The 24,413-nt window shown below is 39.9% G+C and overlaps 1 protein-coding gene across 1 annotated transcript in view; it reads left to right on the forward strand.

Moving 5' to 3' along the window:
* The first annotated feature begins 659 nt into the window (after positions 1–659).
* Positions 660–24,413, forward strand: part of NAV2 (neuron navigator 2) — a 364,133-nt gene continuing 340,379 nt past the window's right edge. The window contains exon 1 of the mRNA XM_088175391.1: positions 660–1,237. Within this exon, the coding sequence (XP_088031517.1) occupies positions 1,163–1,237 (75 nt within the window). The 5' untranslated portion in view covers positions 660–1,162. The remainder of the gene's footprint in view (positions 1,238–24,413) is intronic.

Genomic DNA, 24,413 nt, shown 5'->3' on the forward strand with positions numbered 1-24,413 from the left:
AAATGTGTTTTTCCTGGTGCCTGCTGATATTGATCCCACCTTACAAATTAACTCGGGAGACTCTTTGTCTCTTGTAAACTTATGCATCTCAGTACAAAAAGAACAGCATTTTAAGCTGGTTGACCTGCTAAGCTGCGATTTCAGGTGCTGCTCTGCTTTCTTTCCCAAGTAATAATAGAACCTGTTTGTTCACGCATTATCGCGCTCAGGATTTTGGGAGGTGGCACTCAGTAACTTTACAGACTGTGGAGAAAGATCTCTTAGGAAGAGACTCCAGAAGAATAATGGATTTGGCTTTAGATCTGGGATTCTGACCCCTGGAAAGCTGAGTTTTGAGTTGATCCTTGCAGGCTTCAGTCAGTGTTGTTGCAGAATCTTCAGCTCTGAGGTACAATATTGTCATTCTGGGCTGGTTTTATGCAAGAAGCCCCAAAGGCAAGGTAACACTGTAAATAGGCATCAAAGCGTTTTGAGAAGCTTGGATGAGGACTGTAGTATGTTCAAAACATGTAATTATTGTATCAGTTCTGACTTGCGGCTCCTGGTGGTGGGCAAAGAACATCAGTAGCTGTATTTTCTTTCAAGCTGGTAAAAACTGCTTTTTTTTCCCCCTTCTCTTCTAGGTATTTGTTTGAATACATAGAAGAAGATGACAAGTGTGCATGGATGATTTTACGTAATTAACACCTTCTAGATTTGCAAAAGGCAATTATCACTGCGAAGTGTTTACATTGATTTATGGGAGGAAGGTGGCCCATGAGAGGGATGCTGATAATATCAACACAGTGGATTAAATGCACATTTACACCTTTATTGACATATAAATTATCTGTGCCAGGAATGCACTGAAAAGGCTGCTGATGGAGCAATAATGTGGCACAAACTACTGGGTTTGGATTCAGCTCTGTCATCCTTCTGTAAAGCACTTACATGGAAACCTTCATCTGAGCTACTCTAGGATATAGAGGCTCACAGAATGGCTGCTTGTTAGGATAATGAGCACTGATGGCAAACAGGAATTTAGAAGAACGATAAAAGACAATGGACGAGGTTTGAAGGAATTGTCTCGCCCTTTTTTAAATTATTTTTAGTTTTTCGTTGTTTATACTATGGATTTTTAGAGAAAGTTTAAAGAGGCTGGAAGAGTCTTTGTAGCAGGGAAATGGAACCTGGCTCTGAATCCAGCCAACATCAGAAAAGAAAGACTGTGACACATGGACTGGAAGATCAAAAAAGGGTAAGTGACAAAAGGTGGGAACAATTTCTGCTTAAATTACTGAAGGAGATGCAAGTGGCAGAAGAGCTCCACATAATGCTTTTATCACTTGCACTTGCTGCTCGCTTTGCTCAGCCAGCTGTAGATCTCTGCTCCTGATTATATGTTTTAGAAAATGTTTGTCTTTCTCTTCAGGCTTCTTCCAATTTATGGAGCAAAGAGCTGAGGGAAGGGGAAATTGTGATATGAGTGAAAGAAGGGAAAAATCTCCAGACTTCTGTCTGTTGATAAAGAGACATACATTGCAAATGAAGCATACTGACTCTTACTGAGTCTGGCCAGATTAATGATTTATTTTAAGTTTAGCTTTTTCCTTCTTGTTGATATCATTAGTGAAGTGGTTAGAAAAATGCTTTCTTGGCATTTGGGTGCTTTAATTTGCTGAGATTGTTGTGCACTTGTCAGTGTCCTCGTTGTCCTGGTGGTACTGTTTGCATTTTGCTTTAGTTGCCAGATGTAATTTTGGCTTGAATCAAAAGGTGCAGTGGAACGTGCTTAATGACAGATGTTGGCCCTCATTTCTGCACAAGTGCTTTGTGGCAGCTCTGTGTGTCAGGCTGGTGTTGTGTTATCCCATCCTAATGGGTTGGTGCACTAAATTGACCTAAGTGAAGTCCTTGTCTCAGACAAAACTGTAGCTTGTGAACAACTGTGACTCCAAAGTTGTTTTGTTGGCACCAGTCAAGCAAACTAAAGCTTGACATGTTTTGCTGTATAAATCATTGATGTTGTCCTCTATGCAGAGTTGATGGGGGATAGAAAATGCCACGTTCAGCTCTGTGTGGAGAGCTCCTTTCCCCTGTATGATTTTTATTTCAGTTGAAAACTGAGTTAGAAAAAAAATGGACCGTCAGCTATTATTTTGCTGTTCAATAGCACTGTCTAATTTCAGGGAGAGGGAGGTTTGTGTCAGTTTCATCAGGTCTGCTGAAGAATAAAAGTGGTTTCTCTGTCACCCCATTAGAAATCTAAGCAGCCTGGAAAACTTTCAGAAATTGGATAAAATGCAGCTGCTTGCTTGGGGAGAAATGGCATTTGGGGAACATTTATTTGGGGAACAAAATAAAACTCCTGAATGTATCTTAATTGCACCAAGCATGATCTATTAACTGACAAGCTGCCAAGGCCTCCCTTCTACTTTTTTCAAGGAAGCATTTTGGGACTGAAGTAAATCAATAAGGGTTGAAACAAAATCCTTCTATTGACTTAATTTCTGGAGGCTGCTAGAACACTTTTTTTTTTTTCACCCCCCCCTCCTTAAGTGTACCACATTATACTGCACGTGGGGTGTGATGGGAAAAACATTTGCGACCTGTGACACCAAAGTATGCTGTAATTGTTTTGATGCACCAAAAGTAATATGCAATTATGTGTGTCTCTCCTTGCTGATAGGTATGGGAGCCTACATCTCCCATCTGCTCCTGGCTCTGGGTGTTTGGTGCACATGTAGCATGGGGCCTCTGAATGTATAATATAACCCCAAGTGAGGCTCAGTGGCAGCTGGGATAACATCAATTGGTCATGCTTTGCTGACATTCATTTTAACTTGAACTCTAGCCGTCATGGAGATTATTAAATTTATAATGATATATGTAAGATCCATTTTAATGACTCCACATGCTTGGGTGATCTCTCTCACTTCTGTTTGCAAAACAAGTCTTAATGGAGTATTACATTTCATTTCCTATAGAATTTTTCAGGGAAAGGTTACTGATGAGAGCTTTGCTTAGACTTCTGCTTACTGGGAAAAATCAGTTTGGAATAATAATGTTGATGCAACTCAGTTGTTGTTATGATGGAGTTGAATAGTGATGTGAACTTCAGTGTTTCTAAGCTTAAAATTCTTAGGTTTCTGATAGGGAAAGGTGTATGTGCGATCAAAGGCCATTACAATTAACCATCAATAGACATTTTTTGTTACTGGAAATGAGGCTTGTGCAGGAAGAAATAAGACCAAGCTCATTTTTAATCAGGTAAGTGCATTATCCTTTTTATCACCATGTATTTTATGGACATAAAGTCGACCATTGTTTAGTGTTTGTGAAGCAGTAAGAAATCAGTCTGTATGTGCACACCCCTTGATGATGGATCTGACTTGTCCTTCCCAAGTAAAATGCAGAATGCTGTGTCTGCATTTGTGGTGTAGAAATAAAGCTTAGTTTCCTGTTTGTTGTTTCTTTTTTTTTTTTAAGTGTATTTTTAAGTATCAACGTAGTAGCTATATTGATTAAAGCAAGACAAGATTTAGTATTTGTGCTTGTTTTTTAGAGGGATGGGGTTTTGCTTTTTCTGTATTGGCTGATCTTCAAGAACTCAAAACTGTGCTGTCTCTGACTTTGCTGAAATCAGCCAAAGCAGGTTCTTCTCACTCATCACAGCTTTCCAGGCTGACTTTAAGAGGACTCCTATTAATCTTTGGGATAGCAATGCAACCATCTACATATCTTAAGTTGGCTCTAGTGGGAATTACACAGCCAAATTCCATGTAACTGGTAATGTACAAGTGAAGAATTTGATCAGGTTTAACAACCGTGTAAGCTGACCATCTGAAGGTAGCAGGATTACCAGCATGAATACTAATGTGAATAGTGAGCAGGCTTTATGCCAGGATATGACCTTGGCAACAGTCTTTAACTACAAGAGTAATACAGGTGATGCTACAGACTTTTTGTCCTTAAAGGTTGTATGTAGGGTATTGTTTTGATATAAAATGTATTTTTGCTCAAGAGCAGTGAATTCAGATGTTTACTTTTTTTTTGTCTTCAAGAAGAGATTTAAGGCAAAAATTGCTGCTAAAATAATCTAGTTAGGTACATTTTCATGTCCTGTGCCATGAAAAATTTAGTGCTGCCCTGCGTTCTGATAAAATGCATTTTCTTCTGATGATTGAAATGAAATATTTCTTCAGTTGATTTCCATCCTTCGTTCCCCTTCTTGACTTTTCATTCAGGTCTGTAGCTGTAAGTTAGTGGGACATCCTAAAGAAATGTGTATGTGCAATCGTGACAGAATTCTCTTCTGCTGCCTGACTGAACCCTCTTTGACTGAATCATGAGTAAAATGCAATTGTGAAATGCATTCAGACTTTGGAAGGGTCTCTGTAAATGTGTATTTTATGCTTAGATGTGCTCTATTGTCTAACTAAACATTTGTCTATGCTTAACTTGCGATTTTAATTTTTTAGGGATTTATTTGCTCTTTCCTGGTGTACTGGCCTGGCTGGTTTTGGGAAGGACTGTGTTTTGTTGTCAGCAGCACAAAGTAGCATGGTCACAGCCTTCTAGTTGCTTTTGTACATGGGTTTGTGGGCATTTTTGGTTTTGACTGCATTAAAAATTGTCACCCTGGACTTTGAAATATCCGTTCAAGCTCCCTGGCCATGCTGCCACAGAGGCAGAGTGTGTCTGGCACTGTACTTTGGAAAGCCAAAGTGATGATGGTCTTCTAGTATTTTTTTCCTCTTTTGCTACTTGATAGTAAATATCCTCAGTTTGGTTTTCTTTTAATATATTTTTTAATTTTCATTTTGAATGAAGAATGTGTGAGCTGCAGTTTTACAGTGTTACAAGCAGCCTAACACTGTTTTCAAGGGACATCTTTCTCTCTTGACTTGTTTTTGTTGGAGCAGTCGTTGTGATACTCGTGACTGAAGCCATATGCTTTAACTTTCTCCTGGGTTTGTGTTTTTCCTGGCTGATTATTGATACACTTCCCATTTGCTTCAGGATGCTCTGCTGCTACCTTTATATCAAAGTCAGTTTAAAGAGCTTAAGTAGTCTCACATGTATTGACCTGCTTATACTGAGGACTTGTGTTGTTTAAAGCAGGGCAATGGTGGCTGAGTACTGTGTTTATTAGCAGAATTTTGTGCTGAGACATTAATGCAGTTGGGTGCTGTGCTGCTGAGCCAGTGTGGAAGCACTCAAGTATACACCACTTAGAAATTGCAGCAAGACTTGGCTTATGAAATTACAGCAAGCTGTGTTGTGGTGTTTTGATAATTTAGCTAACTGGGTTTTTATGGAAATACACATGCAATAAAAATCCACTGAGCAGGAGAACTGAGAAAATGTCAGCTTCTCCTTCATTTTTCAGATATTTAAAACCTTCTGTAAACATAACAATCTCTGTAGAATTTTAGTTCCTGACTGGATTTTAAGTTTTTATTACAGTAATTAAGATTGCTAATAAATTTACTTTAAACCTTATCATAGAATCAGATTTGGGAGATTTTAGTTACCTGTGTCCAGAGCTTGGCTTCTGCTTTAAGGTCGTAAGTTTCCTGCTCTTTGGGATGCTTACAACCCTTTTTTGTGGCTATGTTGTCTGTGATAATTTTAAGCCACTCTTCACTGAGAAATTGACTAAAGAAACAGGTAGTTGTGTTTGTTTCAGTGATGCAGATTTTCACCTAATGTTTGCTACAAGGTGATTTGTTCTATTTTATCTGAAAGTTCTTTCTACAATGGTTTTAATGAGAGAGTCCTAGGAGTGTGACTTGGTATTGCCAAAGATCAGACCAGTCAGACCCTGGTCATGAAGAAATTTTACATACTGTCAAAAATGTTTATATAGTGTAAACAAAGGATCTTGCTTATTCAGCTGATGTCTCCTGTAATCTTTGTCTAGTTAAAGGAATTTGTGAACTTCTAAGATTTAAGGGTGATTGTCTCCAACTTGTATAAGTTTGTTAGGATGTGATTGTGTTGTTTGGTGATGTCAACCAAAGATTGGACTGCAAGTGCTGAACTTCATGTGCCTGAGGGCTGTGGCATAGTCTGCTCTAGAACTGACTTGTGTAAATCTCAGTCTTTCATCTCTTGGCCCTGACCTTTCCCCATGTCTGTGTTACTGTACAATGGAAAAAGCTCGTGTGTGATTCCTTGAGGTCTTAGGCTTGCCCACATTTTTGAGCTCTACCTCTGTTTTGTGAAGTGAGTGAACTATACGAGGCACAGGTACATGTGCTATTTCTTTTCCTCATACCAAGTGAAGTTCATTACCTCGAAAATAACTTGACTAAGGAGTTTCAACTGGAATTCCAAGGACGTGGAAGAAATACCCATGTGCAAGCAGATGGCTAAAGCCATGAAGGACAGTTGTGGCTTTCCACATGAACTGTGGCTGAAAGCCTCTTTGAGAGGGAGGGAATGAAGTTGATCAGGAGAGGAAACCAAGGAGCTGATGAGATGCATGAGCAGCTGCTGCTTGTGCTGTGGCTCTGAAGTGATGGGAGAAATGTGAGTGAAGCATTCTGCTACAAGGATAGGACTCTGGAAATCTCAGTGGAAAACATCTGTAACACCTTTTGCAAATTTGCTAATGGCACTCTTGAAGCAGGATGCCCAGTTTTGGATCTCTATATTAAAAATAGAGCATGGGAATGAATTACAGTAAGCTTGGGAGAGCCTGACATCCACCTTCCCCCAAATGAACAAAAAGCAAAACTATTATTCTTGAGGGTTTATTCCAAAATTCTGGCAAGCATGCCTCTGAAAATACTTGTATGGTAGACAGTTTACACAGCAGATAAGTGCAGATTTCATTGTAAATGGAACTCTACAAAGTCAGGAAGAAATTATTGCTGTTTGCTGAAATTGTCTTGAATAATATGGAAGAGTTGATTATTACTAGTCTTAAAGAAGTGAGGATCAGTGCTGATGAGGATTTTATATGGCACCCCCGTATCTGCTCGTGTGTGGAAGAACTTCCCTGCTTGCATTTGTGTAGTTTTAAACTGGCTTTTCTCTGCTTCTTCTCTGATGGTGGATTAAGACTACACTGGTGTGATCTGCTCGTTGAGATCCTACAACAGTGTCTGGTGTGCTGCACTGCCAGTGGCCCTGATCAATAGCTGATCTTTCCGAGCTGGACAGAAACCCAGCAACATGATGCATCAGCTGCTTGCCTTGTGTGTAGGGAAGAAATCCAGCCTTTCTTCCAGCTGCTGCTGACAACAGGCTTTAAAACCCTAAGGCATTGCATATGATTATTGTTCTTATCTTGGATGACTATGAGTATTAATGGTCATAAATTAGCTGGGATATTTCAAAATATAGCCAGGCATCTTGTTTCTGTGGGAAATCTCCAGTCTGGGGTGGGTTATATATTCTGTCTCCTCTAGTTGGCCTTGGGTTGCCTTGTCTGGGGCCCTTGTGAGTGTGGGCTAAAGAGTGAAAGCTGGACATGATGCTGTAGCTGTGGCTCTGTGCATTAGTGAGCCTCTTACTGCAGTTTTCCACATCCTGTGGTATAAATGAGGATTTTATAGCTAAGATCCTAATGGCTTCATCAATCTAATTTCAGAGGTAATGAAACTAAAAGGCTCAAGCAGTAAATACAGGTAAATGTTATGTAGTATAGGGTGTATTCTTTGGAGTATAAGAACATTTGTTTCAAAATAAAGTTAACTTCTGATATTAGAAAGAGTTGTAGGATGCTAAAGAGAACTCTCTCCTTAGTACAAAACTTCTTCCATTACCAGTTAGATTGTAAAACTTTTCCCCCTAATACCAGAGTGTTCCTGGAAATACTTCTGTAGCTGTGAAATGCACTTCATCTCTCATTCCCTTTTTTAGTGGTTTAGCAGGATTTTTTGTATTTCCCTCATTGTTTCTGTGATTAAGATATAGCAAACCCATGTTTTCTGTGCCATAGGATGCATTTCACCTGATGCACTGCTTACGGGAAATTTGGGAGGAAACCTGAATGGGTCCCTCTAGGAAACAGATTCAAGCAGTCCCTCCCCCAGGTGTTTTGGGAAAAGATTTCCTCAGAGACAAGTGGAAAAAAGCTGTTTATTTAACAGGCAAAGCACTCCCCAGCACAAAAATGAGCAATACTAAAGAGCAGAACCTCTCAGTGCTCTGCGGAGATGACAAATTCAGCAGAGTCCCTTCCGTGGCTGCAGCCCGGCTCTCTCAGGCTGTTCTCAGTCCCTCCATCCCTGGGAAATGTCACAGCCCAGCCCAGGCCTGGTGGGACACAGCTGGGAGCTCCTGGGGCTCCTCTGGGTTTGCAGTCCACAGCAGGTTTGAACAGTTCCAAGAAAAAGGAAAAAGCACAGGCCAGGGAACTTGTCTGCCTCAGCGAGTCAGAAACTGCCAAGAGCAAAGGAGAGCTCTGAGCTGCTGCCCAGTGCAGACAGCACAGTCAGGGGGAAGGATGCAGGGAGCAAGGGCAGTCTGTGATAACAAACTCTGCCTCCTCTCTCCCCCCTCACCCTTGGAACCAGCCTTAAAGTGCAGAACCCAACATCCAACACAAACAGAACAGACACTGGGGATACAGGCAGCACAAAGTCAGCCCAGGACAAGGAGCCAGCCCACTTCCCACCTTTACACATGGGAAAAGTCCAATGGAAATCACTGAGTGTCAGAAGACTCAGTGTTGCAAAAATTAATTCTATGTCCTGTGCATTTAATAGGACTGGTGTCTCTGTCTGTTACATAAAAGGTACAAGAAGGTAAACATTAGAGGTTGTGGTTTTAATTATTTTTATAAAGCAAGTGTGACTTTCAGATAATATACATCCTAACTCATTAGTGTGTAGTTTCCCCACACACCTCCTTAGAAAAATGTTCATTATTATTCAAATGGCTACCCTCTGGCTTTGAAGTAATTGTCACTTGGAATAATGTGTGGGCCATGGTAGAAAATACTTCAAAACCTAAATAGCTGGGAAATTCAAATTGGACAGTCAGACATTGCCTCTCGTTATGTCTGTGCCTGGAAGCAAATTTGATACCCCTGAGGTCTGCTATCTATTGTGATATTCCTGGGGAAGGAACTGGTAGGAAAGGGAATGAGGAAAAGGAAGGAGTGGACAGGAAATAGTCTTAGTGATAATTCAGACTTCTTTATTAATTTTAGGGCATATTGCAAACTTGGACTCTTCCAGACCCAAGGGTTTTCCAGACAGGGAGGCATTAGGGAGAGACAGACATGCATTTGTCAGTATTTATTTTTAGGCACTCAATGTTAGGGGTTTTTCTGGTTGATTATAGTCTAGTTTGACAGATGTGGTATAGATTTATTTATGCTTGCACACAGCAGCAATTCATAACTTTAACAAACAAATATTAGTGACATCTTCCAGTAGCAGTAAAGTTCTAGTATATTCTTTAATAAAAAATTAGGTTTCTCTATTAAAGTGTAGATCCAGTACAACAGGCAACTTGAAACATATTTACTGGTGCAGTGTAGATGAAGAAGTTCTTGGTGAGTGTGACAAATGTGTGTTTCTTAGGTATTCCTGCTTGAAAAACATCGTATGTCTGTGTTTGCATTCATATTCATGTGTTACTTTCAAAGGGTAGTTGAAGAGGAATACTTAAAATGTAACAGACCTGGCAGTAAAATAGGTGTGTTACAGATTGAAACATATTTTCCTCTAAAATTGTTCAAGGTCACATTGCTCTGACTCTAAAATAACTGGTAGGAGACTGCTGGACTAAGAGAATTTATTCCCCCAGCTGAATTCCCTTTGTAATGCAGTACCTTATTATTGTTTTCTAGATCAAGTTGTAATTTCTCTTTGCTGAGGAAGACTGAGAGGGATAATATATCTGAGTTTCTTGCTTTTTCTTGCACAGACCCTTTTGCCAGTCAGTCCACTCTCTGTTCCTGCCCTTTATCTGGCAATGCAGGGGAAGGATGTGACAGTGACCCACGGTCTCATTATGGGCAGATACCCCAACCTTTCTCCAGCTGCTCAGGAGTCCACTGCAGCTTCAGATGGGAACCAGACCCATTTCTGTGAGACTGAGAGACTCCTGCAGCATTCCCATGGAAATAGAAGTCAGTGAGAGGATGGACATCATTTTGTGGTAGAGTGAAAAAAAAATCCTATCCTTTTTGTGGTAGAATTATAAAAATCCCTTCTTTGCAGAAGACTGTCATTCATCCTTTAGAAAGAAATGATCTGGCTTACAAATTAGCTTGTCCTTGCAGCATTAGGGGAAAAAATAGCATGTTATTGAAGACTCTGATTCCTTTTCTTGCTAACAGATTATGATGCGTGAATGTCTCTTGCGGCTATCGCACATTGATGGTAATAAATATGTACTCAGGCTTGTGTAGCTATTTTTCAAGTATTCTGCACTAGAAAAAGGAGTTGTATTCAAGGGAGCTGAGGGGCAAGAGAATAGCTTCTGAGATCTGATAACAACTGAGGAATCGATAGAGACAAGGTAGGCTTGTTATGAAAAACCTCACTTATAGGTGGAAAATGAGAATTTAGCGTGCTACAAGCGTTTAGCTTGCAGTTTATTTTCGAAAGTCTTTCAGTTCTTCATTGTGATGACAGCAGTGACTATCAGCTCCTCAGTAACTTGGAGGATTTGTTTTGGATAAACAACATACATCTGATATGATTAGTCCAAAAATGTAACAAGGCAGATGGAATTGCCTGTGTTATTTCATTGTTGCTCTCTGAAGTCTCCTAATTCACATGCCTTGTTTTCTTCATTGGTGTTTGCTGTATCATGTCAAACAAGGTAATAAGTTTTTAAAATGTCGTCAATTTAGTACTGTGATACTCAAAATTTTAAGTAAATCCTATGAATGCAGTAGGAATGATAGTGGTTAGAAACTGGAGACATCACAGAATTGCAAGGCTTAGGGTAAGGAAACTTGGACTGTAGTTAAATTTTTTAGTGATATGAGCAGGAACTGGACCTCAGTTGTTCTATTATTGTTCCATTGGTTCATAACATGAATGTTAAACTAATCAAACCAAAACTAGATGGTGCTAATTCAGTTATTGAAAGTGTGCCCTTTCCATATCAGGCTTGATCAAAATCAGCATAAGATACTAGAAATGAATGAAAGTTGCATCAGACCTCTCTTAGTTGCATAATGTTTGGGCTTTAATATTATTTAGGCTGATAGCTCACATTCTGTGAATGAGAAGACCACCACAAAACACCAGAAAATATCTTTATTTCAGACATTTAATTTTTATGGGTCTTAAATACTGCACTCCATTGATGTGAAACTCATATTAATCTTATGTGCTGGCTGTCTCTTTAATTTGCCTTCCAAACTGGCATCATTTTGATTAATATGCTGACTGCTGGAGCTCAGGCTTGGCAATAGGAAGAGCCTGTCTTCAAACTCCTTTTCCTTTAAGATGCTTGACTAAATAAAAGGAAGATTAGTTATAGTGTGTATGTGTTAGGACTGGAATAAAATATTCATAAATATTTATCAGGTGGGGAAAATAAATACATGGGTGCATCCTTTTAAAACTCAGATGACATGGCATAATAGACCAGCTGGCAGAGGATGAAAGGTGAGTGTGGGGGGAGATTTTTCACCTTGTGTAAACTATGTAGTAACCTGAAGTGCAGTAATGCACATTGAAATGCCAAAATAGATGGAAGCATGTACAGGCAAGGGCCTTTCTAGATAGATTGGCAGATGATTGCTTTCCTAAGAGCCTGGAACTTGGAACTGATGGTGGCTGCTCTAATGTCCTGCACTGTATTTACAGTGGCTGAGTGTGAAGTCAATGTGTTTAATGCTTTGACAGAATCACAATGAGAACGAAGACATGTACTGAGTGGCATTAGCAGAAAATCCAGATTTCACATACATTGTGATCAATAATGACATAAACACAATGTTTTGAGTCTCCTATATTCACCTGTTGGATTTTTCCATGTGTATAAGTGTATCTCTTCACGGAGGAGAATATTTGTTTCCAATTGTCAATTATAAATAATAAGAGCAGGAAAGATGGAGCTCTGTGCTTCAGGAGAGCAGTGTGTGAAGTGCTGAGGTGTGAAAGAAAAATCCTCCTTTTCTTGTTCTCTAGGTTGTTTTAGCAGGATCTGAGTTGGGAGGTGCTGCAGGTGGGTGGTGATAATTGGCCCAGCCTGGGTATGTTCCAATAGCAAGAAGCATCTCTGGAGTTTTTAGTCAAAAGTTCAACCAAAAGGAGCCTTCATGATCTCAGTGTGTCACATTGGTTGGGCTGATCTGTGTGCTGCTGTCCTGCTGCTGCAGCTTCACATTTCAAGGGCTAACTTGTTTGGGTGACCCCTTCAGTGCTGCCCTACTCAGATGAGAATATCTGAGACACACACCTCCCAGTACTGGATTCCTCTTGGATTAAGCTAATTTTTGGGGTGTTTTTCGGTTGTGGTATTTCTTTCTTTTCCTTTGACAGGTAGGCATCATTTTCAGATTAATCCAGCTGTCAGCATGGCCCTGTGTGACTTTAGGCAATGTAGCTCCAAGCTCTCTTTGGGACAATAGAAGAGAGATGGAGGATGGGAAGCTGCAGGAGAACGGGCTTGTTCTTGCAGTGTGGGTTTTGTTTTTTATTTGGGTTTTTTTGTTGCTGTTAGTAAAATGGAAGTTAGAAATGGATAATCCTGATAAATGGTGAAAAATGCTTGTTTGAGTCTTGCAGGAAAGAACACAAGACACATGGAAAGCAAGTATGATGCAAGCATTCACCTCAAATGAGGAAATCAGCTTAAAAATTCAAGTGTAATAACAAAAACCCCCTAAACAAACAAAAAAACACCTCTTACAAACCACAACAAAACCACAATACTCTGCAGCCTGTAAATAACTGTACTGCTCCATAGTAGCTTTTTTTTTTTTTTTTACTGTTCCATAAAGTGGCTTTTCATGTGTGCATCGAGGTGCAGACAATTCCTGTATGTACAGAGTTTTGGTGTGTTCTGAAAAGAGTGACTGGGCTGAGAGAAATGTCCCACAAAGACAGAGGTGTGTGTGGAAATGGAGGTGATCTCTCTCTCTCTCTGGTGCTGCCCTGTGCTCCTGGGGACCAAGGACAGCTGGAGAACTTTGCCTAATCTCCATCACTTGTACATGTTTTTGAAGATGATGAAGCAGTAACTGCTGCTCTCTCCTTCCTGTCCTTTCCTCTGCCATAGGGTGATGGATCATGACTGATAACATTTCCTCTGCAGTAAAAGCTGGTCACTATCAAGTGCAGAAGGATTTAGGATTAAGATTTTTCCAAGATGTTTTGAATGTGTCAAGAGGTGTGTGTGTATAAATAAATCATACATGCTAATTGGTTATCTTGGTAGGTATCTTCCAAGTAAAGCACTGATTGATTTAATAGATCTCATGATTTTGGATGAGACCATAGTATGGAGGTGTCTGGTGTCCTGCTTCTTTGGGTTACAGTAGTGGTTCTGATATAAATTTCTGCAGTAAGCCTTTTCAGCAGGTGTATTTCAAATATTCAGGACAGAACAATGTGTTTTTCTTATTTCTCAGTGAATCTTGTCTGGGGTGGGGGGAGTCTAGGCCAGGGAATGGAGAGAGGACAGAGTCTGTCCTGTCTCAGCCCTGTGCTGGGGGATGTGCTTCCTTCACCCAGCAGTTCCCGAGTTCCCTCTGTTCTGGGGTCAGGAGGAGACCCCCATCCCTCCAAAGGACAATCACCAACCCCACACTGCCAGGAGTGCCCCAGCTGCTGCCCCTGCTGGCTTTGGGCCTTTTGCAGAGAGGTAATGTCAGGTGTGTTAGTGTGGTCCTCTGAGGACACAACAGCATCCCATTACGTTTCCTTAAAGCTTGCACGTGTTTTCAGCCAACTTCAGGGCTGTCCAGTTATTGTGACCAAATCCATCTGGGAGTTTGGAATGACTAATTTTCTTCTGAAAGGGAATAGTATGCTGAATTTTTCTATTGCAAGTCAATTGCTATGATGAACTTCAATGATAATCTTTTGTTGCCAATTAAGATTAGTAATCTAGAATGCTTTTTATCTTATGAGTTATTTTCCATTCCTATATCCATTCCTATTAAACTAGAAAGTGGATTTCAATTTAGATTTTTTTACAGCTTCTAAATAATGAAAATATTCAGTCTTGATTTGTGTTTAATGGCTGGATGAAGACTGTTTGTTTTTATTTGTAATGTAGTGTTGTCTCCTTTGCAGATAATATTGAAGATATCATAAAACATTGTGGTGACTGTTTAATAGGTTCATTTAATCCTTGATGTCTGAGAGGAAAATGTGACTGTGCACTTCAGCAAAGGGTTCAGAATTGAGTCCTAGGCTCCAACATCTCAACTTCTTGTGTGTGTGCAGTCCAAGCACGTTGTCAGCCAGCATATGTGGAGTGCACTGCATGCTCACAGAGAGTGCAGCTAAACCCTTCTGAAATCAGGGCCTTGGGGGGCTGATCCAGGCAGCATGTCAGATGTTTGAGTGTTGAACTTTGGAATCCAAGAACTATTCATAACCATTGATGATAACTTAATATCCATGTGTGTGTGTTTTGGTTTGTTATTTTTTTTTTCTTTTTGGCCACGTGCCCAGATTCTGTAATGATGAGTAGTTATCTTTGCAACCTTTCACATTGTTGACAGTGATTAATAACGTGTTGTGCACACTTCCATTGCATCAAATACCAATTTTTTGGGTAATGGGAAAAGAATATCTAATTAGGGAATTAATATCACTGACTTCACACATTGTATATAATTCAAGTTTTGGGGTTTCTTTTTTTTTGAAAAGCAAGGGTAGGAGTAGTAGATTGAAGTATGAATTTTATATAGTCATGAGAGTAGACTATTAGGTTTTAGGTTAATTTCTATCAGTATCTGTAATACAACTGAAATGTGAGCATATGAGCACAGAAGCATATTTTTAAATTATTGTACTGTGAGGAAGAAAATCTTTTAAATCGCTAGATGCTGTGATTTACCCTTTTGAATGTTAAATCCTAAAGCAGTAAAGATAGGAGATGCTTGTAAAAATGAGATGACTGCAGCTTAGAAATCTTATTTTTCCTGAGCAAAGATGCTTGAAATTGCCAGTGTGTGCACTGATAAGCACTCAATACTAGGAACTTATCTCTCAGGCAATGTGTAAAAAGTGTAAAACTGATGATTGGAAATTAAGAGATGGTTACTGTTATCATACTTGGATACTTTTCATGTGAGTACACGTCCTTCAATTGCTGTATTTCATTGTTTTTTTTAAGTCAATGGCATTTAACCTCAAGCATTTTTCCCCCCTTTTTGCTAGAATTGAAGTAGTTTGCATATCACTCAAATGTCTACTCAAGAAAAACTGAACCATGAATTAAGTCACCTATGCTTATTTTCCACACCTTTTTTTTCCCCCTAAAGTGAAATTTAGCTTTTCTACTGTTTGTCAAACATCTTTACCTTTCAGGATTCAAGGTTTTTTTGTGTTGTTACAGCTGCACTATTTAGCAATGCAGAGCCTCTAGTTGTTTCATGATTTAGATGATATCTGTGTGTATATATAAATTTCTATTCATGTGGCTAAGGACTGACATATTAAACTGGTATTCTTTCTGGTTTGTGTCATGGTTACTTCATTAACCGTGTTGAATTATGCTATAAATATTTGCAGGAGCCCAGTCTTTGTAGTCGTTCTCCGTGGGGAATTTGCATTGAAATTGATGGGGGATCTGAGTGTAGAAAAGCTGCTTGAGTGGGCATCATCTGCTCTTTCAGGCACACAAGCCTAAGTGGTAGAATATATATATTTTTAACTGCTAATGTACTGTTAGGGCAATCAAGGGGATGATTTCCTTGGTGATCTAAGTGGTTAGGCAGGAGGGGGATATCTGCTCCCTCAGAAACAGAGGAGGTTTTTATCCAGAAAAGCTCTGGATAAAAGCAGAGAAGATGCAGGAATATTTCAGTAAAACTGAACTACGAGGCATGGGAGGGATACAAGTTCAATGGAACAGGATTGTGACTATGTACAAGTCTTTTATTTGTTCCTTCCTCTTAAGTATTTTGAGCTTTCTATGAATATTTTATTAAAGGTTATATATTCTAGAAGTGTTTTCTAAAGCTGCTGTGTGCTGGAATATGAGCTCACACAGAGCTACAGGAGCAAGGAAAATTACTTTTGAAAAAGAACTTAAACAGAATTCACACCACTGTGGAAATCCTCCTACAAAAGAAGAATGATACAAATGTACTCCTTTCTCTCTGCAGCCATGGAAAGGGAAGGTGGTTGAGCAGCAAGTCTTGTGCTCCATGGGGGAAAAACACAGTTGGAACAAGTTACTTTTGCAGATATACAAGAACAGCAGAGAAACAATACAGTGCTCTCACTAAAAATGCTTGAATTGTTATTTCCTTTTGCCTGTTTGGCTCTGGCCTGCATTTCAAAAGTATACACACAAGGAGAATGAAAAACCATGTTAAATTGTGGAAAGTTTGCATCTTTGCAAACTCCATCTTGACATGTCTCTAAATCCATGGTGAGAGCTCTGGGACAGGGGCTCCATTGTTTCTTTGTGGAAATGTGCACACCAAACTGAAACCAGAAATAAAAGGTGGCGGTTTTGCCTGGATCTTTCTGTCTGTAAAGATGCTCTAACCCTTTTTGGAACAATAATTGCCTCAGTTCCTTCCTTCTCCACTGAAAGAAGGAAAACAGAGAACCAAGAAGCTTGGCACAGAGCAGCTTTGTGATGGCTCACTGTGTCTCAACATATATTCTACTGTGGGTTTTAGGTATAACCTTTCCAATTTTTGACTGGCACAGATTAATTGTGTTTATACTCCATGACCTCATTGGTTCATCCGAGCTTCAGCAACAGAGTGCAGTAAACTAGTGAAAGAGACAGAAAAAAGCTGAGAAATTGTCAGTTTTGTTGGTTTTCAGAGGAGGGAAGGGGTTTGTATTCTTTTTCCCAACCTAATTTGCATTTTGCTGGAGACAGGCAGTGGTGATGTTAAGGCCTGTGTTACTTCCCAGGGTACTTCCCACGTAAGGGAATTCATAAGTCTGAGTTAGACTCTTCTGAGTCTGCCATGAGTTTCCCTTTGTGATCAGCAGAAGAATTTTCTGTCTAACAGAAGGTCTTGTGATTATGCTAATGTGCTCTAACAAAAAATGGATTTTCTCATTTGAGCCCTTGCATAAGGGGCTTTATTTTGCTCTTTGTTCTTTTTAAACTTGTCCTTGAAGTATCCTGGCCATTTTTGACCGGGGTAAGATCCTAAAATACATCTAGAGAGTCCTGAGAAAAAGTGATGCCCAGTGGTCATGCTTGCTGGAGCCCTGCTACTATGCAAATAGGAAAATACTTTCCATGAAACTCCAGGATTTTCCAGTCTTGCATTTCCAAAGGTACACTTTCCCCAGCAGCAGAGTCATTTGCAATTAATAGCTTAGAGGCAAGGAGTGAAGCACAGAATAACATGAGAAGTCCTATGAATATCAACCACAAAACTGCATATCTTTTCCATCAGAAATAGTTGATTTTTCATTAAAATGCTTGGAGATGAGTACTGCTGTGCATGGGAACAAGTCTGGCAGTGGTTTGGAAAGCAGAACTGCCCTTTTGCACTGCATTTACAAATTGCACGATGGTCACGTTGCTTTGAATGTGGGACTGGGAGGCTCTCTGTTCTGAGCCTTTGCAAGTTAATGGCTTAGTCTGAAATCTTCATATTCACTTGAAAAGATTCCCTGTTGGATAGGGAATTGCTAACTTGTGATATTGCTTCTGACAGGATTTTTTTTCCCCTAAAGAAATACATTTTGTTTTCTTAGTGAATTCAAGGCGTGGGTGTGATGCCACTGGAAAATGAGCACTGTGTCTATTGCCAATTTGGGCACTCTAATGGTTGCACTAGAGGCAGCTATTCTAGCAGAGAAACTTGTGTGTTATTGTTCCTATTATTTCACCACATAAAGGAATCCATTTTAGTATTATAAGTTGATTTAAAATACACACTAGTGAGCGAGTAATAAAAAAGCCAGTAGATAAAGAAGTATTTCCTTCTTGCTTAACCTGTGTGATTGGTAGCTGAAATACCTGTCTTAGGCAAGAACAACTTGTATGACTTGTCCATGAACATGCATTTTAAAAGTTAGCCTAAAAGTTTAATCAATTAATGCATGTTTTGATCATGTACTGTCAGCAGGTTCTTGTGGCTCTACTCTCCTGCTTTAACATACAGTCCTTGCACCTCTGTTCTTTAGTGGAGGTCTGGTGTAGGCACAGGTCCAGGAGTTGTGGGCTGCTAGGAGAAAGCCAGAAAAAGTAGTTTCTGGCCCATCTGTTACACTGCTTCACGTAATTACGGGATATTTTGAGGTTGGACTAAAACCTTTACCCTTTAGTTTCTTTCTTAATTGTATTTTGGTTTAATTGGATGCTCATTCTAGACCTTTGAAAGATCATTATGAGTATTTTGCTAGGTAGCATTGGAAATTCAAGGGTCATGTATAGCACATATTGTGGTTGTTGCCACTCAGGTTCCCAGTGCAGCCATTACTGCAAGGTTTGAATGTTGAGCAGATTGAAATAAGGCTTTTTGAGGTACCACTGAACTCTACAGATCAGCTGATATCTGTAATTCCACGGCTGTGTAATGCTAAAGAGTGAGCCAGAGTGAAAATTTAATTAGCACTCCTCTTTCTATATATTTATTTTGCTCAGTGGTGCTTCCAAGTTAGTCGAACTTTTTAATGCTCATCTGAACTGATGGGATAAGGCTGGGAGTGTCATTGTGTCATTAGGAATGATGTGTTTTCCTCAGCTAGCGTGACAATGATGTTGCTGAAGAAGTATTTTGTTTCAATGGACTTCTAAGAGCAGGGAAACATCTTATTTGTAGCCTGCTGGAGAAAAAGTTGGTGCAGTCTCTCTAGTGATACTCCCTTAGGTATAAGTAGAAACTTAAAATTTTGTTTTTTGAAAGTTTGGCTAAATTTGCACTAAGTGCAGGAAAAAGAAAAGCTCAGCAACAAACATCAGTAGAAATGGGGCTGCATCTTTTGGGCTGGAACTCAAAAGTAAACTGGCTGTTTAAACACTGTCTTGCCAAGCAGCTGCTTACCAGGCTTGGTGTTGTTTTTGAACTGTGTCTCTGTCAATGAGGCTAAGGAAACACATCTCCACTTATCCCATGTTGTCTGTCTCCTACTGCAGTTGGATTCCAAGCTCATCCAGGGGTAGCAGGAATTCCTCCTGTGTGTGTGTGTGTCTTGTGAAGTGGGTAATAGCTTCTGGTGAATCTTGTGTCACCCTTTCCCTCACATCTCAAAGACATGCATAATCTGTGCACCAGAAATTGTTTGGTCTGTGCAAATCGATATCCCAGATGAAATTTAAATAGTGGCTTTCCAGAAGAAAAGAAAATGCTGAGTTTTCACCACATGACTTTATAAAGCTTTTCAAACAATGCCAGCAAGTCTTGAAAGCTGTCCTTTTATCCGTGTGAGCATGGGAACATGAGAGTCTCATTGGGTGGCATGTGTGATCTGGGTGTCAGGGCTTTCTCACATAAGTGGTGAAGCTTTCCCATAAAATGGTCACATAGAACACCAGCATGTTTGTTCCTGAGATCTTCAGGGCAGTGGGTGATGTGTGTTTTTATTATTATTATTATTATTATTATTATTATTATTACTATATGCAGAACTGTGTTGCATGTCCGCAGCATTTCAGTGAATCTCTAAAGGTTGTGAAGATGGATCTGTGAAAAGAGTTTAAAAGTGGAGCATAAAATGAAAGGGATGTTTTCATCTGAACTAACGTGTGTGCCTGCATATTTATTGCACAATTTGGAAGTCTGAAACCCCCTGTTCTTTCATAAATATTTGTATGTTTCAGCCTTTCATTTAGGTTTAAAGTATGTAATCTGCCATAGCAAATACACTTTTTTTTTTTATCCCTTAACAGACCTTGCCAAATGATTACTTTTACCAGCTGTTCCAAATACTGGAAGAAATAATGAGCTTTAAAAAAAAGCCCCAACAAATTGTAGCTTGTTGCTTCCTCATTCCAGTGTCACTAGAAGATTTGGACAGTTGCTGTGTCATTAAGTACCTGCTTATTTTAAAGGTTATGGTTGCAATGAAAATAGCACTTTTGCCATTTAAACTTGTGCTTGAAAATATCTTTTCTGAGGGAAGACAGTCATCTACAGTCATATAGGCCACAAGTCCAGTGAAGTGACAAGTGCTATGTCTTAAAAATAGAAAAGTGCACAATTTGTTCCTACTCCTGTCCAAAATTTAAGAAACTCTAGTATCCTTAATGATAGCTTTCATATTTGTTCTGTGCAGATGGTTTCATGAGGCTTTATTTTTCTGTTTATTTTGTGTAAGATCTAAGGATTGGCTCTGTGGAGTAGAGCCCACCTTTATGAAGAATCACAGTGGGTGGTGTGCAATGTCCCCTTGTTGAGTTGTACTCATAATTTAGATCCTACAGTGGGGTGTTTGGGTTGTGACTTCCCAAAAGTTTATGCCTTTTTGAAACTTCCTTCCATACAAAATTAACCCCTTATTATATAACAGCAGCAGTGTAAGTGTTTACTGAGAGTGTGACACTGTAATTGGAGGCTTTGGATTAATATTCACTTCAGATTAAGCTCTGACATGTTCTCAGTGATGAAGAGTAAACCCAAAGTTTAAAAGGTTAAAATAAATCTTAGTATAGTGGTCATAGATGTCCAATGAAATTGTTGAATTTATTTATGTAAATGCATTTACAGTGACTAAGGTGGAGAAATGTCTTTAGAGTGGGTCTTCCTTGCTATAGGCAGTTCAAAGTAAAGAATATTATTTCAGTAGCTTTTTTCCTATTTTCAGGCAGTTACATGTCTCTCCCTGCTGATACTGGTTGGTTTCTTTTGTGTTGAGGTTGTTGAGAGTTTGCTGGATAGGTCTTTGCCCTAGTATTTTCCTTGCTTGTGGTATCAAAAGCATAAAAGCTGGAATCCATGGCCTCCTGCTTTTGGTGCTAGCCTGTGGTCTGCTGTACACATAATTATGGGCTGTAGAAACAAACTAATGATGTCACTGATAGTTTTGCTAATGGGGTGTGTGTTTGCTCTTCTTATAAATAGAAAAAATTATGTAGATTCCCATTTGAAAAGATGGGGAAACCTGAAAGAAAATGGCAACAGTCACTGTGTGGGTGACTTGTTCTGGCACACGTTTTCCTGTGAAATTTGTTTCTGTAGCATTGACTCACTGCTTATGTAAGGGTCTGTCTGGTATTTAAGGGGAGGTCCAGAGGCTGTTCTGATTTTTTTTCATTTTGTTGGTGTGCATGAGTAAATTTATTTGATTACCACTGCAGTTTTGGGTGCATGTGTTTGCAGTGCTCCTTACTTACAGTTCCTGTAGTAGCTCTGCACTTACTTCAGCCCCCAGCAAGGACTAACACTTTGTCTTGCCCCTTCTGTGAAGAATTTCCTGTTTTCAGGGGAAAATAACAATCCAATTATTTTCTGGATGTCTCTTTTAGATGAGACTGCAAGTTTTCAGATAGCTAACCCTATAGATGGTTTTGAGGAGCAGGGATTAACCTTACAGGTAATGGAAAAGTCCAAATTTTATCTACAGAGTTTCTTCCTTGAGTGAATGTCCAAGCCTGAGCTAGGCTTGTGCATCTCTTGTGTGCTTAATATTCTTTCCAGTATGGGCTGAATGATGAATTTGGGAAACCTTTAACATTTCTCTTTGTACAACAATGACTTAAAGTAATGCTCTACTTTCATCCTTTCATTCTTACTTAAGAAAAATTGTGCTTCTGTCTGGCATCACTCCAATTGTGTCCCCGATCTTAATATGCTGAGTATGACACTTTATGGTCCCTTGGGTGAGCTGGAATCAGCTGTCCCACCTGTTTCCCTTCCCAACTTTTTGTGTACCCCCAGCCTGCTTTGCTGGTGGAGTGGCAGGAGGAGCAGAAGGAGCTTGACTCTGTGTAAGCTCTGCTCAGCAGCAACTCAAACATCCCTGTCCTATCAGCACTGTTCCCAGCACAAACCCAAACTATACCTCCCTATCAGCTGCTATGAAGAAAATTAACTCTACCCCAGAGAAAACCAGCACAGGCATCCCAAGGTCCTTTATTTAGTGAGCTTTGCCAGCTATGCCTCTGCAGTAAGGCTTATCTGTGTGTTAGATCCTGAATGTGAAATGAATAGTCCTTTGTGTAAACACAAATAGATAAAATTTTATCACTCAGAACAGTTATTTCTATGTAGTGAGTTACATCTAAAATGCAGAATGGCTGATTTAAGGAGAAGATAAGTTAGAAGATGTTAGCAATAGCTTGTGAATAAAAATGTTAACGCTGTAAGTGTCAGGGAAGGACTGTAAATAATTAGTGGGTTTGGAGGTAGAGATTAAGTTAAGAAGAAACTGGAAACAAGGGCTGTAATACTGGAAGTACATAGTCCTGCTGCATCCCTGCTGTGAGATGATGGTCAAGGGGCCATTGTGTTGATATTGTAAAAACCTGAATGAAGAGACCCCTTTCCCACCACAGGACAGCTTCTATTAGTCTTTCTTTCTACACCCTTCCCATCACTTCCACATAACCCTAAAGCAGTCAGTGTAAATTAGCATTATTTTGCAAAACACATTTCTTAAAGCCATTTCATACTTGTCATTTCTGTCTGGGCTGTGATGAGGCAGAGGCAAGTTCTCCAAATGCTGGTACTTCCCCTTGCCCTTTATCGTAGTCCTGGCCCCCAGTTCTTGACTGGCAGCTGACCAAGGAGTCCTTGAACATCTCAGCATCAACAAACCTCAGGTGTTGAGCCAGGTTGATGAGGATATGTGGTCAAAAGCTGGACTCAGCCTTGGGGATACTCCAAATTAACTTAATGCTTATCTGTATCTAACATGTAATTGTGCAGAGTAGACACCTGAGAGATCACTTGAGACAGAGCAGTTCTGAGTAACACAGGGGTTTTTTTTTTCCTCCTATTTATATTGCATTAGCTTTGGTATTTCCTGTGTGTACACAGGTATTCCCCACTGAACTGGGTATTTACAGTCCTGCAGAAATATTTATAAAGCACTTGAATTTGTTGCTCTCTTAACAGCTTGGCACAAGCTCTGGGGAAGCACTGCTGCTGGGAGCAGTAGGTTGCCTCCTTTTGTGGGATTTAGTGGATCATTAAATGTCTCAAATTTATGTCCATTATATTAATAGAAATGAAAATAGCAATAGTACCTGGCATCAAAAATGATTCTTTCCTGTTGGTGTCAAAAATAGCATTTCCCTGCTTTCTGTGTGTCAAGCAAAACAGCCATCCTGTATGAGAAATTACTCTCCATTTCCTTTCTCTTATTGCTGTCTCAGTGCTTACTGATTTCATGGAAAGTGTGTGGGTCGTCCTAAGCTTTTTGATGAAACTTGGAGTTTTTTCCTCCTTTAGGAATTTATTTATTTTAGAAAATAATGCTTAGCACTTTCAGAGCACTTAAAGGTGTTGTCTTTGGTCTTGTACCTGATATTTCAGATATTCTGGTTATACACTTTTTAAAAAGAACAGCACCCTGCCCTTCTGAGGTAAGAAGTTGCTAGAGAGCTAGGAAAGTCCCATGGTACTAATTATATCTGAGGTTACATGAGGATGGAGCTTAGACCAGTTTGTCTTTGGTTCGTGAACCCTGATTTGTTTAACTTTATATATATATACATAATAACTCAATTATAATTAACAGGGGTAAATATGCTTTTAAAAACCAGCCTCTTCTTTCTTCCTAGGGGTGCTTGCAGGTGAATTCTCTCTTTTCAAGGAGCCTGAAGCCAATTTATCTGAGAGCTCTCTGTCCCTGACCTTTCCTTCCCTGTTGCGTGTGATCCCCCCCTCTCCCCGCTGCCCCTGCACTGGAGAAAAGCCTGACCTGAGCAGCTCTGCTGGAGCAGCTGTCCCCACTGTCCCCTCGTGTTCTGCTGGAGCAGCTGTCCCCACTGTCCCCTCGTGTTCTGCTGCCACCCTGGATAACTCGGTGTGCTCCAGGAGGACACAGGAGCCTCTTGGTTTGAGCAGCAGCAGACCTGTTGTTTTTAAGCCCTGGCACTGCTTTAGATGAAGCTCAGCCCTGCTCTGAGGTCCTTCCTCCCGCAGGTGGAGGTGTGCTCTTATGATCTGGGATTTCTGTGCTGTGTCATGAGAAGGAGATGCCATCTCCCAGGAGAAATACCAGAGTCCTTGTAGGAAAAGCACCTTGTGAGAAATGGAGCTTTGAGTTTGCTCTTCAGCATCCATTAACTGCCCTTTAAAATCACTGTTTCAAAGTGATTCCTCAAGATGGCTTTTTTTGCAACATTTTCATAAGGATTAACAGCTCAATGTGTTCTTTTTTGTTTTCCTGTCAAACACT

This window comes from Sturnus vulgaris, chromosome 18 (assembly GCF_052056855.1).
Source record: "Sturnus vulgaris isolate bStuVul1 chromosome 18, bStuVul1.hap1, whole genome shotgun sequence".
Classification (NCBI taxonomy): Eukaryota; Metazoa; Chordata; class Aves; order Passeriformes; family Sturnidae; genus Sturnus; species Sturnus vulgaris.